A 25,358-nucleotide genomic window follows, 5' to 3' on the forward strand; every position below is an offset into this window, starting at 1 on the left:
AATTTAAATAGTTAATTAGAAAATTTTATTGAATGTCCAAAATTAATTACAAAAAGGCCTATTTGGATATTCCTTAAAAAAGAAAAACCCATTTTAAGATCACCTTCACTTCATCCTTAAAATAAACACTATCCCATAGCTCTCTCTCAAAATGGTAAATACACTACTAAAACTTGTAACTACTACTAGTACTAGACCAAAAAAATAAGGAAACAAAAAATTGGAAAAGAAAAGATAAAGATAGAAAAGGAAAATAAAAGCGGGAGCGTATACATTATGCTAAACGCAAGGGAAAACTTGGGGAACAAGTGTGTGTTTCTGTTATTTTGTTAGAAAATAAAAGGCGACAAAGCAACCGAAGAGTACCAAACCGAAACCCATTTGTCGTATTATCAGATTCTCTCTCTCTCTCTCTCTCTCTCTCTCTCTCTTCACTCTTTAATTAACACACAGACTCCTCTCACAAGCAATTAAGCAAGCCAAAGAAAGAAAAGCAAGAAAGAAAGGTAGGTAGGATTGTTCTTCGCTGCAGAGCTGGTAGTAGTAGTACTACACCGTTAGGGAAATCCAAATTGATTTTGATTTTGATTTTGATTTTGAATTTTGATTTTCGAAAGCAAAAGATGGATGATGAAGTTGTTCAGCGAGTTTTCCAAGAAGGAGGACGCGATTTCTTTCAACAACAGCCTTCGACTTCGTCTTCGTCTTCTTCTTCAATCCTCCAATCCCTCCCTCTCCACGTGGTACGCTACGCACCGAACCTTGAATTTTTTTTTTTTCTGCTTTTGCTTTTGCTTTTGTTTTTCTTGTGCAATTGTGTTTTCTTATTTGCAAAGTTAATTTTGCTATTCAAATTTCTCGTATATATATATATGTGTTTGTTGTGTGAAAAGAAAGAAGGATTTCTTAATTATGACTAAATTTCTGACTTAATTATTTCATTCACTACATACTGAAATTCTTAGATTGTTATTTAAAAAAAAAAAAATTTTAATAATTCAAATTTCTTGTATATATATATGTGTGTGTGTGTGTGTTTGTTAGTATCTCATGCATCATATATATGCAATATTGCTCATGTGTGGGACTCACGTATTGTGAGATGATGCTGCATATAGCGGATGCATGAGATGCATTCTCCATGCCTTGTGCTCAAGGGATACTTTAAGAAATTGTCGCTTTAATTCTCCGCCTTCGTTTTCGTTAGGTCAATGCCCTTCAATGAGCAAAAAGTTTCATAAGAATTAATGCATAAACCCTTGTGTTGTGTCTCATTGAGCTCGGTAGGAGTAAGTGTATTGATAGCCTTATTTGTTGGTAGGAAAAAAGATGTTAAGAGATAGAGGTGAAGGTTGATATTGGAACTTGGTTTGTGAGTTTTGAGGCTTGAACTTCGACTCAAATACTTTCCTTAAGGTTGATAGCATTAGCAACGTAGTTGATGTGAAGGCGACATCTTTTCCAGAGCGACTCAATAAAATTTCATATTGCCTTTGACATTCATGAATAGTTACCGTTTGTTTAATCTAAGTATGATCACCAAAGAAATCTTCATATTACATAGGTCCATAGACCATCTGTAAGATGATTACATGTAATAGGTTGTTTTTGCTTCAACGATTGATATTTTAGTTGAGCTTCACCTTCCTAGTGGTAAGTGGCCAATAGCTCTTGATTCTCCTTTGAAGTTTGTTGGGGTTTGAAAAATTGCTTAAAATGACAAATCTAGCTTGTTGGATCTTCACTACCATTAAAATAGGAAGTCTAGCTTAGGTGCAACCGGGGGGAACATTAGGCCTCTATCCTCCCCAGTATTGTGAGTTCCACACATGGACCTATTTCGATTGGTAGAGCTCTCAACTTACTCATAGACAAGGCTTACCATAAGCTGGTCAAAGTGGGAGTTTAGAGATGAGAACATCTCTTGCACTTCCTTCAACAATCTCTCTTGCTCTGAGTTTAAAGCACCAAGTTCAACCTTAAGGTGATTGATGCATTGCTTCTCCATCTATAATTCTAATACCAAGTTGGTTTGTTCAGCTTGGTTTGTACACTCACCTCTTCTTCTCCCACTTCTACACATCTTGGTTGGAATTGGGGCAAGGATAAAAGGATTAATGGCGAGTCTAAAAAATGAAAGGTTAAGAGTGGTTTCCTTCAGAGAAATCCAAACTTTGAAATAATTAAATTTGAATAAACTTCTCTCATAATTATTTCATCCAGAACATACATTACTTATGAGACTCACTAGATAATAACTATCCCTAAAACACAGTAACTTAATTATACTACTTAAAATTCAAATGACACATAAGTAACAATCCTAACCTGGCTACAACTCTGCCTAAGTGATAATACTTAGCTGATTGTTTAAATTTCAATAGCCAGAACCTAACTACAACTAACCATCCTGTCACTCTATCTTGGAAATATCTGCACATAACTGTTTATGCTTATTCATGTAGGGTTAGTGGGTAGTCTTGTGCTTGATGCTTCTTTGCATGTTAATGTTCCCATTTTCTTGCATTTAAAATTCATTTATATCGGTTTACAAAATAATATTGTCATTTTCAAGGAGTGTAGCTAATAGTGGTTTGTGGGAAGGGTATTTGGAATCACCCATCTGTGTGTATGTGTTTGTTTATGTTGTGGTTATTGTTGGGGTGCTTGGCCACTTGTGTTCTTGATGCTGCTTTGTGTCTGAATCTTCCGTTTTGATGTCCATAAGTTGGAGCTGTATGGTGCAGAGAAGAGGTAGTACCAAGATAATTCACATATTAGAAATTAGGATACCTATGTAGAATATATATATATATATATATATATATATATATATATATATATATATATATATATATAATGCTGTGGCTTTGTCTTCATATTGATAATTTGCTCTAATAGTTTTTAATGGGCCTGGCTGATAGCTATTATTAACAATCAGTATTTTGATGAGTATGTTTACACACCACATACATAGAAATGTGTTGAATATGTATTCTCAATGATTGCCTTGGTAAGGCTCCACATCTTTAAAAAAAAATGATTTTGTTACTTTGCAGTTTAATTTCTCATGTTGCTGTCTGTAGTGTAAAAGGAATTGTTTTCAAACTAAGTTATATTATGCAATCAGCATGCCTTTTTCATACTTACCTTCATTGTTTTTTGATAATATAAACTTACATTAATTTGTCTACCACTACCATCATGTTGTTATGATGCTCTGCAAGATTTTATTGAGAAGCCTTCTCATAACTGGTGTTGAAATGTTGCAGACTTTCGATCATGGATATTACTTATTAGTAAAATCTATCCAAGAACTACGAGAGAAAAAAGATGGTCTTGTTACAGTTGGCATTGGTGGTCCAAGCGGTTCTGGTAAAACAAGGTATACATGCTGTGTAATGCTTTAATATTTTATTCCCCTGCAGGTTTGTGTAGAGTGAAAGCATGTTCTGCTTGTTTTATTGTGAATGGTTCTAATATGTAACGTAAATCTAATGGTCCCTGAAGCTTAGCAGAAAAGGTGGCATCTGTTATTGGTTGTACAGTTGTATCCATGGAGAACTATCGTGATGGATTTGATGAAGGGAATGATCTGGATTCAATAGATTTTAATACGCTAGTCCAAAATCTTGAGGTTTGCATGTGCTTCTCATTTCTGCATTATGGGCTTCTATTTTTAATTATAAGATTGGATTGAATAATGTTAGAGCTCTTGGGCAAGTCCATTACAATTGATGTATCGTTTTTAGATTGTTTTGAATGAATATGTAAGGTTGGAATAGCCAAAGTCTTTGAGTTGTATTTTTTATTTTTTAAAATAAGTGATAAAGAATTTTAATAAGAAAAGGAAAGCTCTAAATGGGGAGCTTCCTAACGATTACAACCAAAGACAAATGATCCATAAAATCAACTAATGAAGTAGGAAAACGCAAGAAAAAGGCCTAAAGATCAACCACAAATCTCTCCACACCTTCAAAAGTGTGACTATTATGTTCCATCCAAAGTATCCAGATAACACAATGAGAAGTCTCACACCAAACATTGCTACTATTATGCCTCCCACACAACCTTTTCAAACAAAACTAAACATCAATTACCTTAGACGGCATCACCCAATGCACCCCAAATTAATGAAGAAGATGATGATGCAGAAGATGATCCGCTATTTCCATGTCATCCTTATGCTTGCAACACCAATCAACCAATACTATATTCCTCTTTATAAGCTTGTCTATTGTCAAAATTCTATTCAATGTTGCTGCCCACACAAAAAAAGCTTTTTTTTGGGGTGGGGGGAGGGGGGGGTTCTTAGTTACTTCCAAACTCATTTAAAAAAGGTTGTATCTAGTACTTAAGACTTTGTGGGGTTTGCAAAAAGTGGTTGGTAGGTAACCTTACGCCCAATTTATGGTGAAGTTGATTCCCAAACTTGAACCTGCAACACTTTGCTTGCTTAGAGGGCACTTGTCATTGCACAAAGGTTTAGCCTCTACTCTCACCCCTCAAGTAATCATAATATGATCGAACACTAAACAAACTTTGCTATTTATGCTCCACCTCATATGATCATCCCCTCCAGGAAAAGAATTGTGAGAGTATAATAAGTCCCTTAGGTAATCTTCGCAATCCAATCCCAATCGTGAAAGCTGTGAGTAAATTTTAAAGTCCAAAAATGAGGACCACCTTCCCTTGTATAGCATGGCATGGAAAGCACTAATGCATCCTTATTTACAACAATAAAAAATAAGTCCAAACACATTTCCTTAAGGGATGAAAGAGGAGAACTTTTCCCAACCCCCTCTAATTTCCTTCCATAGGCACACTGTATGGCCTATGAACAACTGAAGTAGTCCATCCATGGTGGGTTTTTTTGAATAATAGGAAAAAATTTATTGAGAGCACCCCAAACCACCTCCTTACCCCCTTCGAACAAAGTTCCCTTTCCAGCAATACAAATCCTCCCCAGCACTTCCAAGGCATAACCCACTGCACCACAAATAAGCATAAAATCAAGGACCAGAGCTTACTCACATACTTGCAGTGAAGGAGCAAATGATCAACCGTCTCCCCAGCCTTCTTATGCATATAACACCATTTGACCACACATACCCTCTGACTGCAAAGATACTCAATTGTCAAGATCCTACCCAAGGCTGCTGTCCAAGTAAAGAAAGCAACCTTAACTCTCCATCTGCTCTTCCAAGGAAAAGACATCATTCATGGTGATAACCTTTGCCCTATTCTTATGGGGAAGGAAGCAGAGTTTTATTAGCCCAACAGAAAAGGGGGGAAAAAAAAGCAAAAGTTTTAATTTTAAATATATTTTTCAAGTGGACTTTGGGCTGATTTGTCATGGTAAAGCACAATTTGATCATGTATTGACCAACTTGTACTCTGAGTATTGCTAATGGAGTGAGTATTGCATCTAACTTTGTGTAAGGTTGGTCCTGTTTTTATGCACTGAGAAATAGTCTTTTATGTTGATATTAGGATTTGACAAAAGGCAAAGATACATTGATCCCAGTTTTTGATTATCAACAAAAGAGACGTATTGGCTCAAAAGCAATAAAGAGTGCTTCATCTGGGGTGGTAAGCATGTGTAGTAGCAGTTACTATGATTGACTATCATTGGGCTCATTAATCAAATTACATTTTTTTTTCTAGGTTATAGTTGATGGCACATATGCTCTGCATGCAAAGTTGCGTTCTCTGCTGGATATTCGGGTTGCAGTGGTAATATTTTTTTACTATGAGTAGTTATACTTTTGGTGAGACTTTCTAATCAGTTGTTAGTGAAAAGAGTGATATGGTCTTGTATATATATTTTTGGCTTGTCAGGTTGGTGGTGTTCATTTTAGCCTTCTTTCCAAAGTTCGGTATGATATTGGAGATTCTTGTTCGTTGGATTACCTTATTGACAGCATTTTCCCATTGTTTAGAAAGCACATTGAGCCTGACCTTCATCATGCACAGGTTGGTGTTTGTATATTTTTTTCATCTGTGAGTTTTTACTGCTAATGCTCCCCTTGTTGTATCTATTTTGCAGATTAGAATTAACAACAGCTTCGTCTCATCATTTAGAGAGGCAATCTACAAGTTGAAATGTAGAAGTGAGGTCCGTATATATTTCATTTGTTGTCATTAGTTAATATTTGGCCTTTCTGTATAAATATAAATTAATGCTACTCTTTCAGTTAGATGATTGGGGTATTCAATACATCCTTCAAAAGTTCCTCTGCGTGCAATTTATTATCACTTTCATTGTACCATAAAAATTGAAATCAAACAGTTGATTCTCAATCTTAGTGAATGACAGCACACCTAGTTTTGTTTTTTTGGATAGCTACAGAGGTTTGAGACAAGAAGACCAACTTTCTCCTTTTAATTTTTTTAGTAATGGGAAGTTTTAGTGGAGTGTTATCTTGAGCAGTTGAAGGTCATGTGAATATATGGAGATTTCTCAGATATTGCTCTTTGATGACACCATCCTACGTTGCTACTTTTTTTTCCTTGATCTTTTGTGCTCTAATTTCCAGTCAGGTGTAGGGGAGGATATGATGCATTAGAGGTTATTATGATCAGGTAAATTTGATGTTTCTTTTTATTGTGAATCAATCATTTAGAGGGGAAGAGAATACAAGGTTTCTTTGGAAGAGTATTTGGAGTGCAACTTCTATGAAAGGTAGCAGTTCTTGGTTAGACAGTAGCATGGGGGAAAGTTTTGGCAGTGGATAATCTTTGTAAAAAGAGATAATTTTAATAAATTGGTTTTGGCACTTTGTTTGTACACCCCCCCCCCCCTCCCCTTTCTCTCTTTTTTGGCACCTTTTGAATAAAATACATTTACTTTATACATAAACAAAAAGGATTGGTGCTGCACATGCAAGGAAAGTTGAGAAACAGTAGATAACCTTTTTACTTTGTACATATCTTTTAGGCTACTTCATCTTTTTCATATGAAGCAATATTCTATTTTAGAAACACTCTTTCTTGCTTATAAAAAAAAATAGTAGATCACATCTTTTACTTTACTGTTTGAGGGTGATGGGTTTCAGTAACTTGTCTTCTCTTTTTGGATTTAGATTGGTAATGCCAGAGTCAATTATGGATAGTTCACTGGTGGGTAAGGAAGATTTGGTTATTTTGAGAACAGTAAAATATGGATATCCATTCCGCTGTCTTACGTGGATAATTAGGAAAGGAGGGGAATAGTCGAACTTTTGAGTGTGCTCAACTTATATTGACATCATTTAAATTGTTGTTCCTGAGAGTTTTGTATGATTGGACGTCTATCTTTGATGGCGTTCATTCCATTTCTTTTGTAAAGTTGAACTTTTAATTATAATTTTTTAGGAGTTACTCTAATATACTTCTTGTGTATTAGAGCACTCTCCTCTTTCTAATAAATGATCATTTACCTATACAACAAATCAAAAACTAAGGAAGAACACAAGAAAGTTGCTTCTATTGTGTGCCAAGGAATACATTCATGAAAGAAGGCATGATTGGGGATAACACCCTAAAAGATCTCTATTTTGAGTTCTATGTGTGTTCAGCTACCAAGGATGCCTGCATCTCTAAGGTTTTGTGGCTTCTGGAAGGAGGTACTATTAGAGTGTGGGATTTAAGGTTTATTAGAGCTTTTGAAGATTGGGAGCTAGCTGCATGTTATTCTCTACTTCAGTTTATCCAACCTCGTATTCCTCAGGGTGATAGGAGGGATGCTCTTTGTTGGCAGCTCAAAGGTGATGGTAAGTTTGACACCCGATCTTATTACCAAGCAATTCAGGGCACTCCGAATTTTTTGTTTCCTTGGAAAGGTGTCTGGAAACCAAAGATTCCTAAGCGAGTGGCTTTCTTCTTGTGGACAGCTGCTCACGATTGGATTCTCACGTCGGATAATCTCATGCTTAGGGGTTGCCCTTTGGTAAATCGGTGTTGTATGTGTTGTTGTGATGGGGAGTCGGTAGACCATCTTCTTCTTCATTGTCTTGTTACGCATACCTTATGGACTTTTATGCTTCAGGCTTTAGGTATTCATTGGGTTATGCTAAGATTAGTGGCAGGATTGTTATCTTGTTGGCATCAGTGGCTTAGGAAGCATAACTCGAATTTTTGAAATTTGATTCCAAGGTGCTTAATGTGGATTGTTTAATTGGAACGAAATCGTCGCTCCTTTGAGAACATGGAGAAGACGTTGGATGAGTTAAAGGTTTTATGCCAGCGTAGTCTTTTTGAGTGGTCTCGTTGTTGGGGTTTTATTGATTCTTCGTCTCTTTCAGAGTTTATGTTTTCAGAGTTTATGTTTTTCCTTAGATTAACTTTTTGATTTCCCTCTCTTTTGTTTCATCTGTTTCTTATTGTTCATCATCATGAACATCTTGTACTATTCATTTTTTACTCATTAATATTAGTTCTCTGATTGCCTATCAAAAAAAAAATTATTTGCACGATACACTTCTTGCATGCAATGCCCTGATTTATAGCTTTGCCAGGTTTATGTCTTGGTTTATCTACTTTCCATCCATCTCATAGTAATGTATTTTGCGTGGTTGATGAAAAGCTTATGTGCCATAAGGTTTACCTGATAAATTTTATATTCCTACAATGATATGCTAGGATCACTCTGTTGTGCATCATCCCCATCTCTTTTCATGCTTAATTAGACTTCCCAAAATTATCTACCTTAGTTTTCCTTTTTATCTCCTGCCTCCTATTAATAACCCATTTATTCTATAGGTAAAATTTTTAGTTTAAGGTAAGGTAATATTTATCAGCCACATTATTTCACTACAAGTAATATTTTGTGACAGTTGCTAGTTGGAGACTCTGCTTATGCGTTTCAAGGAAATGAACCACAAAGAGACAAGTGAGTATGTCAATGGATTGTTGTTTCTAGCTCTAGTCATTTCCTATCGTAATATTAATCTCAAAATCAGTTTCTCTTCTTTTCGTCTTTTAGAGCTTTTCTTGCAACTGAGAGTGCTAAAAACTTTATTTTGCTTTCAGTTTTATTGAGATGTACCTTAGGCCTCCTTCAGCAAGTGAGGAAGCACGGATAAATGATTGGATTAAGGTGCGACAATCTGGTATTAGATATTATCTATCACTTGGCGACCAAAGGATTGTTGACAAAATTTATATCATCAGGCCTAAAGCTGAATTTGAGGTACAGAAATATCTTCCCTTTGTTGGGATCTGGTATCAATATGTTAGTAAAAATCAGGTCACTCTCCATTATAAGAATATTTATCAGGCTTTTGTTCCTCTTTTATCAGTACTCTGTTTTGCATGTGTTTATCTACCTGCTTGAGGAATGAATCAAATATTTTAATTTCAAGATCAATGCGAACAGTAAACAGGACATTTGCTAGTGGATGTAGCACAGTGTCCTGCATCAACAATATTCCTTTTTAAAAAAAAAAAAAATTTAAATAAGGAATATTCCTTATTAGATATGAATGTAAATACATAAAGGTCAACAACCATATATGTAAGCTTCATGGTTGAAAAGTTAAATTAGTTTTTCATTTTCTCAACAAAAAAAGAAAAAGATAAAAGGAAGAGAGTAAATAATATCTATATTTTCCTGCTCTATCAGCTATTATATGAATCACCTCAAATCCTTATCCTTGAAATCATTTTGTACCATCTCTGAAGTTTAAGAAACTCATAGAATACAAACTCTCTTGCTAATGTGAGAGCGAGACTACTGTTGCATGATATGTAACTCATTATAGTATTATGAAGTGTCACTATGCTGTTGTGCTGTGGTCCGTTAAGGTACACTATTGCTTGGAAATTGGTGCCTACACCCTTGTTTTGGAGCATTGGTTTGGAAGAGAATAAATGGGTTTTTGTGAGGATTGGAGAGCTCAAATTGGTTTCCTTAAGGCATTATGCTCCTGGCTATAAATTAGTCCTTCCTAAGGGAGTTCTGGTTTTTCATTTAATTTCATTGATGCCTAGAATTTTAGACTTTGATGGGAATTCTGTCTTTTCTTTTTTCATGTTTTTTATTCTTTGATGTTGTTCCCTTTTGTTTCTCCCTTTTAGGGGTGTGCATTTAACTTACCATTCCAATGAAACTGACTCAATCCGACCCAACACCGTGGAGGTGTTGGGTTGGATTGAAATTTTATTTTGAGTCGGGTTGGGTTGGGTTTGGGTTGATAGTTTTTTCAACCCATCTAACCCAACTTGACCCACCATACATATAAGTTTAATTTATTACCTTTATTTTAATTTTTTTAGTTTCCTTTATTTGGTATTTTTAGAATTAATTTTGATGAATTTGGAAATTCGTAATTAATTTTGGGTTGGATTTGGTATTTTTAGAATTAATTTTGATGAATTTGGAAATTCGTAATTAATTTTGGGTTGGACCCAACCCAAAATTAATTACGAATTTTGGGTTGTTTGTTTGCCATGTGCTTTTTTGTTTAGCTTTTAGCTTATTTTGATTATGTACAACATTTTAAAATCTTTCTTTTTTAAATAACAAGTATAATTTAGCCCCCTTTCAACAAAAAGCAATCAGCAAAAAGCCAAATAGCCGATGCCAAATGAACACATGTGAATTGTAATAATTTATTAAAAAAATAATTAAATAATTAAAGTTCAATTTTTTACCTAGCATGAAACATGAAACCACAACCCACCAACCCAACTTGACTGATGTGGTTTGGGTTGAGTTGGTCTCTACACGTGATGGGTTGGGTTGGAAATTTCTCAACTTGACAAACTTGGGCAGGTTGAAAAAATCCCTCCAACCCAACCCATGCACACCCCTACTCCCTTTTAACTTGGGTTGTTCTCCCTTTAATTTTCCGAAAGAATTATTTACTTATATCTTTAAGCTATCATACACTAATCTTAATGGTTTTTATGCTATTGTGATTCGTGACAATGTTAGACATGAATCAACCTTAGAATGAGGAGTCATAGGTTCTTTAATATCTTTAAGCTGTTGTCATAACCAAGGAAACTGTTTAAACCTCAGTTCTTAAATTATTGCGTCATTTGTGAATATTATCATGACTCTGTGATTATATTTTGTTGCTTAATAATTTTAGATGGTTTTTCTGACCTGCTTTCTCCTCTTCAATGCTGGAACAGGTCGGCAGGATGACTTTAGGTGGGTTGTTGGCTTTGGGGTACACTGTGGTGGTCAGTTATAAAAGAGCATCTACATCAGTCAATAATGACAATGTCTCACTGTCACTTGAAAACATTGATACTCTTGGCGAGACTTTCATGGTGCTGAGGGGCATGGATAGGAAAGTATGAACTTTTTCTTTATGGAGTTATCCCTCCATTTATCCCCATTCCCCCCCCCCCCCCCCAACACACACCCAAAAAAAAAGGAAAAGAAAAGAAAAGGGTTTTATAGCATCATCATCATCTCATGCATATGCTTTGTTGTCTATCGATAGTAATGTATTAAGAGATTTGGTAATTTTCTTGTGTCTTAAAATTTATTTTGTCAAATTCTTGGAATCTGTTATGCAGAAAAGAGAGAAGTTTTGTAAAGCACTTTGGGTTCTGTTTTGTGGGAAAGCTGTTCTTTTTATTTTTGGGGGGAAGGGGGGGGGGGGGAGGCATGAAAGCTATGCAGAAATGCATCTCGTAGTGCATTTCAAATTAATTTTTGAAAAGGGTAAATTTCTTAGGCACCTGGGTACTTTGGGTTAAAAACACAGCATCTTCAAGTTTGATTGAGAAATATACAGACAGACTTCTTGAAATAGACCAATTGATTATTGGGGTTCATGCCCTTTGTAAATACAGAAGGAAAAGTCAAAAAGAAAAAAGGATGTGGCATGGTTACCCCTTTTTTATTTTAAAGACGACAGTTGCCATGAGCCTTGACTCAAATGGCACTTGCTCCTCTCACAAGTGTGAGTGGAGGGTGAGGTCATCATGCAACTTACCAATCAAAACAAAAAAGTGAACAGTTAAATCTTTTCTGTCTTCATTCTTGTTCTCTCTGTCACTATTTAAATGCAATGATAGGTTAGGATTTTCGGAATACTTTTTTTTTTTTCTCTGCAACTTAAAGAGAAGTTCTATTATTTTATTTAAGTGGTTCAAAGATGAATTATTTTTCTTCTTTGTCAGTAAGCTAAAAGCTTCTTTTTCCCCCCACAAAATTTAGGTCCCCAATACTTGTATGCACACTCTTCTTTCTCTAATTGTGAAATGCCTGATGAAATTGGGACATATAAAAGTTAAAGGTTCTTGATCTAGAGGGCAAGTTTATAACTGGGATGTTGTTTTTTCTTTTGGCTCCCTCTGGCCCCTGGGGGTGTTAAGGAATTTGTAGGTTCTTAATCTTGATTTTTATAGGATATAATCAGAATGGACATTGGAAAAATGTGGTTGATTCTATAATGTCACATGGCTGCTTTCCAATAGTGTTATTTGCAGTCATGAGCCCCTTGTACATTTTTGGTTCTGCTATCTGCATGGTGCTTTGTTTATTGTATGGCGGTATTTGTATGCATGTTGCATAGCATTTGTGAAGTCTGAAGATGTTATTTCTTTTGTACAAAATTTTTTACAGTTTGTGTTGGTTTTCTTCTTTTGCAGACGGTTGGAGAGAAAGCATTGGGAATGGGTATCAATGGACCTTGGATCACTAAATCATATTTGGAATTGATTCTTGAGAGAAAAGGTTGGGAGCTGGACTCTTGTTTTTTATTTTTTGTTTTTTGCCTCTGTTTGTGGTGATGGTTCGCATCTTCTATTCTTTAGTTTTTTAATGGTCCATGTGAAGTGTCACTTAGGCGAAACGGCTACACAATAAGAGGTAGTCCTCCCACATCCCTTATAATCCATGGAGATAGGATTCAATTCTAGCTCTTGTGGTATTGATGCCAGGAGAGTTTCCTAGCTAAGCTTGCTGGCATCTTTATCCTCATCCTTTTTTCTTTTGATTTTTCAGATTCTTTATTTCTGATGTCTCCTTAGAGCTTTGTGTTTTTGGATTAAATCTTGTGTACTTGGGCTGAACCCCCCATTAGCATCTTTTCAGTTTGATATGTTATCTTATTTATCAATAGAAAAAAGAAAAAAAAGCATGTGTTGTTTGTATTCTTCTTTTCTTTTATTTTTTTCGTGGTCTGGTTTATGTCATTGTAATTATTGTTTCCAAAAGCTAACTTCACTTGCAGGTGTACCTCGCCTTAATTCACCACCACCTTTGCTTAATACATCTCCAACTAGTAATCAAGAGCGGGTGGTTGTTACACCGAGGCCAATTCGTGTTACTACAAACATTGTCACTCCCTCTGAAGATATATCTCAGCCATGGACTCGATCACCAACTAAATCTAAAATGGAACCTGTACTAGCGACATGGCATTTCATCTCATCAAATCCTCTCCACACTAATAGCTCAGTTGTAGGTAAGTGTACTTGGCTTAGGAATGTCTTCATTCACTTCTTAATATGTCTGTTTCAGTGATTTTTTCCTGGGTGTGCTGTTATTAAATGTTATGTTATAGACTTCTCTCATGAAGCAACCACAGATCCTGCCTCTTTCAGGGATACCATAAAGCTTGCTCCAATGCCTGATTCATGTGACTTGGATAGAGGATTGCTTCTCTCTGTTCAAGCAATACAGGTATGGATTATTTTATAACTTGATAGAATTTTGTTATGGTGACTCCTATGTCTCCTCATCTAAGAAGCTTATCAGTATATTAAGCTGGATCCAAACTTTACACTTGTGTTTGAAAATCTTTTCAGGCTTTGTTGGAGAATAAAGGTGTCCCGGTTATAGTCGGAATTGGTAATTCTGGCTTTATTGATATTCTCTCTCTTTCTTCTTGTGTTTTACTTTGTGCTTGTCAGCTATAACACCCTTTCAAAAGTAGCTTGGTTGGCAGTTTAAATGTGGTTAGTAGAAGTGTGTGAACTGACCTGCTTAATTGCTCAGTTGAGTTTCTGTTAAAAAATAAGTCTCTAACCAGAAAATCAGTCCATGAATAACATAGGTTCAATGATGACTAATAATTAGAGGGTCTGTGGAACCAGTTATAATATTATGAGCCAATTTATTTGAATGGTAATACCTCTTCTAGTCGTGTTTACTTTAATTAGTTTGAGATCAAATGGCAGTACATGGGTCCACTCATTTTTATTTACCATGCTTTGGAGCGCTTGCTTTGGGGTAGAGCCTAGATGAAACTTCAATATATACAATGACAATGGTCAAGTACTTAAACATCTGTGTAAGTTTTCCTGGATGTGTTGTTCCATTTTTTTCCCCAATACATGCTGGGAGGATGACTGGAAGGCTAAGTCAGTTGTTAATGTACAGTTAAGAGCATATATGATATTTAGGAGATTTTATTGATTAATGTGATATCCCATGGCCTAGGAAATTAATAAGCAATCATATTCTTATTCATTCAACAAAGGAAGTGATAATTCAGCAGAATTTACTCTCTTTATACAGCTCATGTGTTCGGGTAGATCCCCTTTAATTTTTTAATGAAATTATTTACTTATCCAAAAAAAAAGGTGATAAATCAGATGAATGTTATTTTTTGTGTATTTTCTTACAATGGGAGATGACATTAAGATTGGAGAGGGCAAAGAGAATGTTGAGATTGAAACTAAAGTGGGTATCAAAAATATTTTGACCCCTGATATCTTAATGAGGTGTACTTAGGAAGTGTTTTGCAAATTTTGATTTTTTATTATTATTTATTTTATGTTTATTTACTTTGGGAAGGGTTGCAAGATCAAACAAGGTAAAAGAAAAATGAAGCCTTGTTTTCCTTTATATGAATAGCAAGTTTTTGTGTTTAAATATGCAAGTATTCTGTGTGCATCTGTATAACTCATCTTGAAGAGTGGTTCTTTGGTTTCTCAAATTACTGAAGCTCTAAGATGGTTTCTTACTATGTTTCTGCTGTTGTCACAATGTTGCAGGGGGCCCAAGTGGTTCTGGAAAGACTAGTTTGGCGCATAAAATGGCAAATATTGTTGGTTGTGAAGTAGTTTCCCTTGAAAGCTATTATAAATCTGAGCAAGTAAAGGATTTTAAGTATGATGACTTCAGCTCTCTTGATCTATCTTTGCTTTCAAAGGTAAGGCATCGATCATATTCATCATCTGTTTAAACTAGGGCTTAGTGAGATTCCAAGTCCGTTAAGCTTACTTGAGATATGGTATGTAAACATATGTTAAAACATTAGATGAAGCAACTGGTTTATATGGTCAAGTTTGTGACTCTGTCAAACTACTTATCTGTTTTTGTCCTTAATTTATCACCAAGAAATAGTAATGCCAGAGTTTTTTCTTATTTTTGGTTCATGAAATAGGATTGTGCCGTTGCTTGTGCTTTCTTCTCAGCCTGTCATGCCAAGATTTCATTATGTACTCCAAATTGTTCAGTTTTTTTTTTAAATATTTTTTTTTGATAGGTAACGAAAAAAATTTTATTAAGAAAAAAATAGCCAATCCGAGTACATTGAGGATGTATTGTGGAGGAAAAAATCAAGAACCAAAATTACAATGATCAAGTAAAATAGGGAGGGAAAAACAAGGAAAATGCGACAGAGCCACACTCCAAGCAAGAAGAGTATGTAAGAAAAAAAACTTAATCTCTAGCAAGGATTGCTCACATCCCTCAAAGCATCTAGCATTTCTTTCACTCCAAATACACCACATCAAGCAATGCGACACAAGTTTCCAAAAATCTATATTGCGATGTCGCCCGAATTTACCTTGCCAAGACTCAAAAAGCTCAAATACCAAATGCAACATAACCCAATGAAGTCCAAACAAACAAAACATCAAAGACCACAGCTCAAAAGCTGTGGGGCAATGAAGCAGAAGATTACCGACTCCCCACACTTCTTACACACACCTCTTACATATGTAACACCAATCAAGAACAATAATATACCTTTTGCAAAGGTTATCAGTTGTAAGAATCTTACCTAATGAAGCTGACCATGAAAAGAAAGTCACCCTTGGAGGGACCTTCAATTGCCACACCAAACTCCAAGGGAAAGAAAGAGTAGGAGGATAGAAAGAAAGAAACCTTTAACCTCAAAACCTCTACTCCTTGTTGGCTTCCAACAAACCTTATCAAGGCCAACCCCTTGCACTTTCAAAGAGTAAACAATGTCCATAAACCGATCAAAAGAAGCTTCCTCCCAATCCTGCGGTGAACGATGAAAATAAAAATTCCAATGAATCTTCCCACCAGACCAACTCATAACCTCCGCCACTGAAGAGTTTCTAGCTCTACTAAGGCAGTAAAGATCTAGAAAAGCCTCTTTGAGGGTACAATCCCCTCACCACACATGCTTTCAAAACTTCACTCTAGTACCATTGCCTACATCATACTGTAGGAGTTTAGAGAAGTTTAGCCAGCCACTTCTAATAAACCTCTAGAGGCTAACACCATACGCACTTGTCACCTTTTTCGTGCACCAACCACCCCAAGCATTCCCATATTTCGCCTCTATAACCCTCCTCAATAACGCATCTGTCTCTAAACCATCCCTCCACAATCACTTACCCAAATTGTTCAGTTTTACAGTTAAAATGTGTTTGGCCATGCCTTAATTCTTTTTTTTTCTTCTTTTTAAGATGCCATTTGTTTTTCAAGAAAATTTACATGTTGTTGAGTAGGGAAGCAAGGATAAAGTTGATTTTTTTTTTTTGGGGGGGGGTGGGGGTTGGGTTTCGCTTAGAAGACTGTATCCTTGTGTAGAAAACTACAGGTCCATTAGTTGGGGCTTGTCGTGGCTTCTTATGTGCTTATGCTTTTAAAATGTTGAAGCTACAAGGTCACAGGCTTTTTGCCACTCTTGTGAAGTGGCTTGGGTCTTTTAATGCAGCTTTTGAGAACTGGCTTCAGGGTTGCTTCTCAAAGCAGCTCTAGGTTCTCATATTAATGTAATTTTTGAAGTTCTAAGTTGCCCTTAGCCCATTTGAAAAATCAGGACAATTTCTATTTATAAACCCTTAGATCTTCTCATTTCTCCCATTTTCTTTACAAGTAGAAATTTCCCTTAGCCCGTGCTGCACGTTTTAAATCATCAGCTTTAAAAAAGCTACAACAAGAAACTTTTAAGAAGCCACAACTCTTCTTAATCTTCCCCCCCCCCCCTGCGCGTGCCTCCCTCGCTTCCATCAGCATCTATCCATGATGTTGTGGCCCTAAGGTTTTAATGCTTTGCCTTCACATGTGCCTGTTGCTGCATTCTTTATGCCATATGCCTACCGTCCTTTTTTAAAATTATAATTTGGCATCATGTAAATAATGTTTTCCATAATTTCATGAATCTTTGAAGATTTATTCATTGACAATGCCTCCCCCCCCACCCCCCCCTCCTTTTTGAATTGTCAACATACAACTCTCCATCCCATTCTGCAAGGGGAGGAAGTGCCATTTTATCTAGAGCTCATTGGTGATATGATTTTGTGTGTTTCTAATGCTCAAATGGCTTATCTGGAGTAAAATATAATTTTAAAAGATTTTGGAAAGAATAGTGGCAACATACTAGAATATCAATTAATTTATGTTCTGGTGCCTGCCAGAAATTTCTCTCATGGTTGTGTTAGCATTCTTATGGTTCACTGGCAGAATATTGGTGACATAAGAAATGGTCGAAGAACAAAAGTACCCATATTTGACTTGGAGACTGGTGCTCGGAGTGGCTTCAAGGAACTTGAAGTTTCTGAAGATTGTGGAGTGGTATGTTATCAAACTCATTGTAGATTGTTCACAGTAGTGGTATCTTAATGTTACTCTGTGTGTGTGTGTGTGTGTGTGTGTGTGTTTGTTAGTGCAGTTCATTCTGTGAGTTGGCATGAATATCATAAGGGATTCAGTTTATCAGGAGCTTAAGGCTGCCTGTCTAAGCTACCTTATCTGACTTGAAGGTTTATGTTCATCAGATAAAGATAAGAACTTTTATTTTTATTTTAAACTACTAATGCGTAAAGATAGAGATGACAAGAAAGGAAGGGTGCAAGTTTTTCTTCAAAGCCTTTTGACATTAAAAGAAGAGAAAAGAGAAATTGACTGTATTGGAGCACCGAATGGTCTTCCTTGCTTCTTGATCATGAAAGATACAAAAAAAATATAAAAAGGAAGCAGAGAACAGCAGAAAGACTGAAAGAAAAGGCAGGCAAGAGATAGTGATATGCAGAAGTAAATAGGGAAGGTAAAGGGGCAAGTAGTTTCCGTTCTGGAATCAACATTACCATATTAACACCCACCCCACATGATTCAAAATGTAAAATATGATTTTTTTTTCTTATTCACTTGTGGTCCCATATCAGATAGCTTTCAAGGATTTGTGAATTTTGTGGTTTCTCCTTGTCAATATAGTTGCTTCCAATTTCCTGTGCTTCTGATTAATTGTGTACACGTTAGTATATGAAGAAGCTATCTGAGGGTGTGAAGAAGGCATAAAATGTCCTTGAGGAAGATAGTTTCGCTTTGTACTTTTCTAGCCATAATATTGCTGGTCAAACAATTTTTCTGCAGGAGAATCATTGTCTAATACGTGTCACAGTTTTCAGTTTTGGTATGGATATTTGATATTGCTTAAATTGAAATCCTTAAGTAGAAGTTTAAAAATTATGGAGTTATGCTAGTTTATTTTGTTTTGATTTCTCTTTCAACAAGAAAATCTTATTTGTTTAATTTGAACAGATCATTTTTGAAGGGGTTTATGCATTGCATCCTGATATCCGAAAATCACTTGACTTTTGGATTGCTGTTGTAAGGATGACTCACCACTCCATCTTTGAGGCTTTGTTTTCCTTGTATCCTTAATCTGTTTTCTCATTGTCTAAAGTATTTTGATGCGCAAACTAGCTAACTCCTCTTTTTGCAAAAATAGGTTGGAGGTGTTCATTCACATTTGATTTCTCGAGTTCAAAGGGATAAAAGTAGAGTGGGGTGTTTTATGTCGCAAAATGAGATCATGATGACGGTGTTTCCCATGTTCCAGCAGTACATTGAACCACATCTTGTTCATGCACATGTTAGTAGATTTGGAACCATCTGCTAAAGCTTTTTTATTCTAGTCTGGTGTTGTAAGTATAAGGAGTATATTAATTTTATTAATTTTAGCTTTTCTTTTGAGTCTGATTTGTTTTATATTTCAAGCTTCTTAACAATAATTCCACTGATTCTATTTGGAAGAACTTATTTGTAATATATAAGATATTGACAAGGAAAATATTCATAGTAGAGTCACATATTTTACCTTGAAAAATTGTAGTGCAGATTGCCCAAATTTTCTTTGTGGGGAAACAAAATTTTACTTGTCTTTGGGGGAAAAAAAATCATGTTAGCTCTGGACCAATCTTTGACAGTAACACACTTCACTTTTTAGTACTAATTTGTGAGTTTTGAGAGCTGAATTTGCTGCTACACCATGTTGCAGCTCAAAATTCGAAATGACTTTGATCCTGTGCTTTCCCCTGAGAGCTCATTGTTTGTATTGAAGAGTAATAAGCAAGTAAGTGTTTGTTTTTGTATTGTTTTTGGGTGGCTTGACCTTAGTATTGTTTGCCCCTGACAGGCTTCTGTTGTTTCCAATCAACAACAGGTGGCTTATCAAGATATTTTGAAGATTCTTGATGCAGAAAAGTTTTGCAGTTCTGTTCAGAATTTTATTGACATATATTTGAGGATTCCTGGAATTCCCACTAATGGGCAGTTGACAGAGAGCGACTGCATAAGGGTCAGAATATGTGAGGGCAGATTTGCGTTGCTTATTCGGGAGGTTTGTAGTGAGATAAATTTATAATTTTTACCATAAGTTAGATTTACTTCCTTTGAAATTATTGTGAATGCGCAACTCTTATTTCCTTGTGAATTGCATTTGTTAGCCTATAAGAGAAGGGAACTTCATCATTCAACCTAAAGTAGATTTTGATATCAGCATTAGTACTGTTGCTGGTCTTCTTAACCTTGGGTAAGCCACATATTTAAGTTGTCTTGTCTTTTTCTACTAACTATTGTGACAAAAATCATCATATGTGGGTACACTCAATTCACTAATGGGATTAATTAATTCTTCTATGATGCACTAGAAGTTTTAAAATTTATACCTTTGGACAATTTACCTAATCCTATGATAACAAAAGGGTTCTATGCATTTTTTAGTTCTTTGTACTGTGGATGATGTTATTAGTTTTTTGAAATTTTGAAGGTAAGAGCGTAAATTAGTAGGGATGGATAATTGCACTTGATGATCCTTACAGTGCATTTGGATGCACTGTTGAGTGGTGGAAAGATATGAAATGGAGTCTTGGAATTGATAGTTCTCTTGTTTGGAGTTTAAAATTTGGGCTTGGAGGGCTGGTTCCATTCTGATCCCCTATAAATATTCCACTCAAAAGTGGGTGAAGCATTTTATTCCCCTCATTCATTAAGGAAAAATTACATTTTAGCCATATTTCTTTAAAACATAAATAAAATATAAAGACGTAGTAATATACATTTCTTTTTTTTCCATTCCTTTTTTTAAAAAATAAATTCCCAGACACTACCAAAAAAAAAAATCTCATTTGTTCTATTCAATTCCTATTTTATAAATTCCTAAACACACTACCATAAAGAAAAATCTCATTTCTTTCTATTCCACATTCCTTTTCTTAATAAATTCCCAACATGGTCTTAGTAACCTAGGTATATGAGGATGGGTTGAGAGGTGTGTAAAGACTTGTTAAGCCAAGAGAGAAGTAAAATATAATTTTCAAGTTAGTGCATCAAGAGTGAAGATGAGCTATAGAGAAGGATTAGGTAATTAAAGGTGTCCTGACAACCCCCCTCTCTCCCACCCCAAAAAAATGGGTGAAAGATCTACTTCTATTTAGAGCTTAGGTTTAAGACACTCTTGATTAGATGAAAAGACCATCATCATGGAAATTAGGGTGTCTGAAGCTACAAATGCTTCAACATTTGAAATATCGATTAGCTTTAAGATCATGTGGTATTCACTATTCTGTTGGGGTTTGGAAATGTATGGAAAATGACTCTGTACACCAGTTGATGAAGTCATCAGTCTGAAAACTACAAACCTGTCTTTGTTTTTGACAGCAGCATGTGTTAAATATATACTTCATGACAAAATTTTTCTGACGAGTTTTTACTATTTTTAATTCTTGTTCATGCCTTGTAGCTGATAGATTCATATATTTGTGTGTGGGTGTGTGTGTTTATGTGTTTCTTATGGCTGTTGTACGTTTGTATTTGAAACATAATGTTATCCTGTTGTGATGTCAGGTATCAGGCTGTATCTTATATAGAAGCATCTGCATATATATACCAAGACGGAAAGGTCAGATTAAATTCTAGGAGGTTACTTTGCTGAAATATGTGTTCTTGGGTGAAGTTCGCCTGTGTTGAAACAATAAGCTGTTTCTTTTTCTTTTTTTTCCAAATACTTGTCTCCTTATTTCACCACTGGGATTTCACTCATTCCAATTTTTCTTTTTCAATTTGATTCCCTAATTTCTTATAATTCTAAAACATTTTTCATGCAGCTTAATTATATATCATAAGGGAAAAAATATGCAATTTCCATGCAGTTTGGATAGTTATTAATCTGCGGTACATAGGAAATTGTGTGATAGCAATATAACTCCGAGTTTATTCTTACTTATTCCCAGTGCGTTACTGAATTTTTTGGTTATTTAAATGTGGTGTGTGCATTTGTTATGGTGTGTCCTGGGCTATATGCACACTCTCACTGCTAACTACTAAGGAAAGTTTAATGATTTTCTTAATTGAAAATAGACCTTGCAGAAGCTGACAAACAGAGCTATAAACACCAAAGGCCATGGTGTGGAGTAGCCTGATAGATCCCTTAACGCATTCTATTTTCATTTGGAAACTTGATTTATCGGTTAGGATATGTTTTGTTTGTTTATTCTTTCAAACACAATGGAGATTTTCCCATTGAAGAAAAATATTTTCTACGTGGGTAAATGTTTACTTGATGGTATGGGCAAGGGGAGAAATTTTCATTTGCCTTCTATATTCTACTATGAATTTAGCAATGGTCTACTATTATTAAAAAAAAAAAATGGTCTACTCTTGTTTTAAGCCAAACTAAATTCAGCCTATTAGCAACGGTCCTTCTGTTCCCAGTATGACCCTGCAAAATAGCATTTAATTTGGTTATATATTTGATTCCTTGTTTAGATCTTCTTCCAGAATGCAGTAATATAGGGTTGTTCTTTCTGTTTTCTGAACTTAAAGCAAATCTTGACCAGGGACGGGCTCCTCTCCCGTTTGTTATTCTCCAGTTCTCTCCCGTTTTAACATGGATGAATGCCACGTGGAAACAAAACAATCCAAAGGCCAAAAAATAAGCAATGAAATTCTCTCTCTTCTTTTCTCCACTCTCCTGTTATTTTCGCTTGTTCTCTCTCTCTCTCTTTCTGTCTCTTTTTCCTCTTTCTCTAAACGGACCAAACCTGAGCATCAAAATGAAAGGGACAAAGGATGTGAGTTCTGTGCAACCCAAAGGAAAAAAAAAAAAAGAAGCCACGAAACAAATCTAATTTTTTTATTTGATAATTTTTCATATGGAGCTAAGTCGGCACCAAGATCAGAGCTTGCTGGCTGGAGAAAATCGGTGCTTGAGGAGACCAAAAAGGAGTTAAAGATTTCTATTCTCTCAGGGGAAGCCAAGAAAATACTGCTGTGTAAGGTGGTGTGAGATTACCATCCTTATCCTTATACCCAACATTCTATTGGGAGGAACCAAATCTGACCACTCTTGCCAAGAATGATAAAATCCCAACAACAGCACTCACATCCTTTGTTCTTTTTTGTTTTGATGCCTCTGATAGTCTGATGCTCAGGTTTGGTGCATTTGAAAAGAGAGATAAAGAGAGAAAAGAGTTGAAGTGATGGAGAGAGAGAGGCGAAACAAGAGAGAGAATTCCGTGGCTTATTTTTTCGCCTTTGGATTGTTTTGTTTCCACGTGGCATTCATCCATATTAAAACGGGAGAGAACTAGAGAATAACAAACGGGAGAGGAGCCCGTCCCGACCTAAATTACCTAATTTACTGATCTTAATTATAAAGGACATCCTTGTTTAGCATTTGATGGATGGTATGATATAATCTAAATGATTCATAGCTCCTGCTCTTGATGAACTGATAATGGTAAAGCATGATTTTTTCTGATAATAATACTAATAATACTAATAATACTGTCCCTGATTCATCGTTGATATACTAAAATTTTTTGTTAGTCATTCATTATCTCATGCCTTTTTCTTTTATTGGTTTACCATTTACCATTAAAGTTTTACGCTGTTTTTTTATGTTGGCCTTAAAATCTATCTTATTTCCTTCTAGATCCTAATTGAGGTTGATCATCTACAAGATGCTAGTCCTTACCTACAAATCAAGGGTGTTAATAAAGAGGCCGTGGCAGCTGCTGGTTCAATGCTTAAACTAGATGGCACATATACTACTAAGGTTTCTCCTCTTTATTTCCATACAAGTATAATGATTGTGCGCTTGCATAGCCACCAGCCTGCCAAATATAGTAATAATCACCGGAAACCACTTGTTTGTCTAAGCTGACTGAATTAATTGATTGTACTTGTAGAGTTATCTTCAAATAATTTTGGAAGGATTACCAGCAATGGAAAGAAGTTCCACTGGAATTTACCCTCAACAAGCAGCTAGGCTGCAGGAACTTGTGGAATTTATTCAATCTCAGGTATTTCACTGCTGACTAAACGGCGATGACAGCCATTTACCTTTGAAATCTAAATAAAAGATAATAATCTTGGTTGAATATAGGACCCCATCAGATACTATTTACATAGCTTTCATCTGTACTGTAATCCTGAGATGTACAGATCTCCAAAAATATGGGAATTAGTGAAAACCCCAACCTGCACCAAGCCCCCCAATGCCTCGTCCCTTTCCTAAATCTTGAAAAAAAAAAGTGAATATATTTCATTGTCTGGAAGAACAAATATTGTACCTGCATTTCTAGTCATTTGTTGAAATGCCATTATGGAACCAACAGGGCAGCAGTTCAGCTTCAGAATCCTCACCTTGTAGGGAGGTACCTCCAATGGAAGGGATTATTGAAGAGATGCAGATGAGGATTAAAAGGCTTGAGCGGTGGCACACCATCAATACAGTAAGTCCAGTATCTTTTGGGAAATTGTCTTACTTTTAAACCACCTTAATTATTCTTGTTTATCCACTTACATCCAATCTTAATATATATTTCTGCAGGTGCTTTGGACATTCTTGATGTCTGCTCTTGTTGGTTATTCACTCTACCAAAGGAAGCGTCAGTGACTCAGTAATCTTGTTGGTTATTAACTTGCAAGTGGTCTGTGCAGTCTCCAAGCAGTCTTAAGTCCCTTTCCATTGATGCCAATTAATTTTTTGAAATTGTGAGTCTTAAAGAATCTTCCCAACTAGTCTAGGATCAATTTAAATCGATATAAACTTGAATTTTACATTCACGAGCATATTGTTTAGTTTCTCCCTTCGTGGGAGTAAATCTAATTACAGGAAATGAGAAAAACAGATTAGGAATATAAGAGTACATAATTGCTTTGTTCTTTGCTCCTCTTAATTTCATATGCATTAACTAAAACTGGATGGTTCGGTTGTTCAAATGCAAGAAGTATTTGTTTACTAATCATGACTGATTAATAATACTCTTTAGTTTACCCATTGTAACTATAACCGTTGAAACTATCATACCCTTTATCTTTGTCATTTGGTCTTAGGGCAGGCAGTATTGTGTAATGAAAAAAAATGACCAAATCTGTTGGACGGGTTAAATGAAGGGATTTGTCATATGACTTTGCAAATGGATTTCTACGTTAATAAATAACAACAAAGCTATTGCTAATGCTTGGGATGAGGGAAAATTAATCAATACGTTGAGAGCAAATTCTCCCTTTTCTCACATAAGTTATTTTACTATGAATTTAACTTGTGAGTCTCATTATTTTATGAGAGGAGGTATTTTTACCTTTTTGAAAATGATGTGTACCTAAAAATATTGAGGTTTAGAAAAGTATTTTTCAAAATAATGAGATTTCAAAATGAGATTCCAAATAGCCACTACTCTTCGTACCCTTAGATTGAGTGTACAGCATAATGAATTTCACGGATCCAAGAATTATGACGAGATATTAAAGGAAATGACGGAACCAGTTTGCATTCAACTTTTAGTATCTTATTCCTATAGAGGGAGTCATTACTATGGCAATGCCAACATCAAAGGTTTGAATAAAATCGCGAGAGAGAAGATTAGAGAAATTGCCTGTTTCGGATCTGAACTTGAAAGCAGCATTAAGGGTAATT

General features: G+C 35.5%; 1 protein-coding gene across 6 annotated transcripts; it reads left to right on the forward strand.

The window, feature by feature from the left end:
- Positions 1-388: 388 nt before the first annotated feature.
- LOC142607577 (uncharacterized) lies at positions 389-24,575 on the forward strand. Of its 6 annotated transcripts, XM_075779116.1 has the most exons (27): positions 389-506; positions 618-743; positions 3,273-3,385; positions 3,511-3,637; positions 5,494-5,592; positions 5,668-5,736; positions 5,842-5,976; positions 6,050-6,118; positions 8,817-8,872; positions 9,013-9,172; positions 11,122-11,286; positions 12,595-12,679; positions 13,179-13,412; positions 13,512-13,630; positions 13,756-13,798; positions 14,947-15,104; positions 17,618-17,728; positions 18,695-18,763; positions 18,885-19,028; positions 19,434-19,508; positions 19,599-19,775; positions 19,882-19,967; positions 21,281-21,335; positions 23,370-23,492; positions 23,626-23,739; positions 24,055-24,171; positions 24,270-24,575. In XM_075779116.1, exons 2-27 carry the CDS (start codon positions 624-626, stop codon positions 24,333-24,335), a joined length of 2,889 nt encoding a protein of 962 aa, XP_075635231.1. In that variant the 5' UTR covers positions 389-506; positions 618-623; the 3' UTR covers positions 24,336-24,575. The 6 variants fall into 6 exon arrangements, 5 of the variants coding, with proteins under 5 accessions (XP_075635231.1, XP_075635230.1, XP_075635233.1 ...); XM_075779115.1 differs by lacking the exon at positions 389-506 and having other exon boundaries at positions 564-743; XM_075779118.1 differs by lacking the exon at positions 389-506 and having other exon boundaries at positions 565-743; positions 13,536-13,630.
- Positions 24,576-25,358: the final 783 nt, after the last annotated feature.

Source organism: Castanea sativa, chromosome 8, assembly GCF_040712315.1.
Source record: "Castanea sativa cultivar Marrone di Chiusa Pesio chromosome 8, ASM4071231v1".
Taxonomy (NCBI): Eukaryota; Viridiplantae; Streptophyta; class Magnoliopsida; order Fagales; family Fagaceae; genus Castanea; species Castanea sativa.

Coding starts and splice junctions, on each gene's coding strand:
- LOC142607577 (XM_075779116.1), top strand. CDS start 624: ATGGATGATGAAGTTGTTCAGCGAGTTTTCCAAGAAGGAGGACGCGAT. Junction 9,173..11,121: donor GGCCTAAAGCTGAATTTGAG/GTACAGAAATAT, acceptor ATGCTGGAACAG/GTCGGCAGGATGACTTTAGG. Junction 24,172..24,269: donor GGTGGCACACCATCAATACA/GTAAGTCCAGTA, acceptor ATATTTCTGCAG/GTGCTTTGGACATTCTTGAT.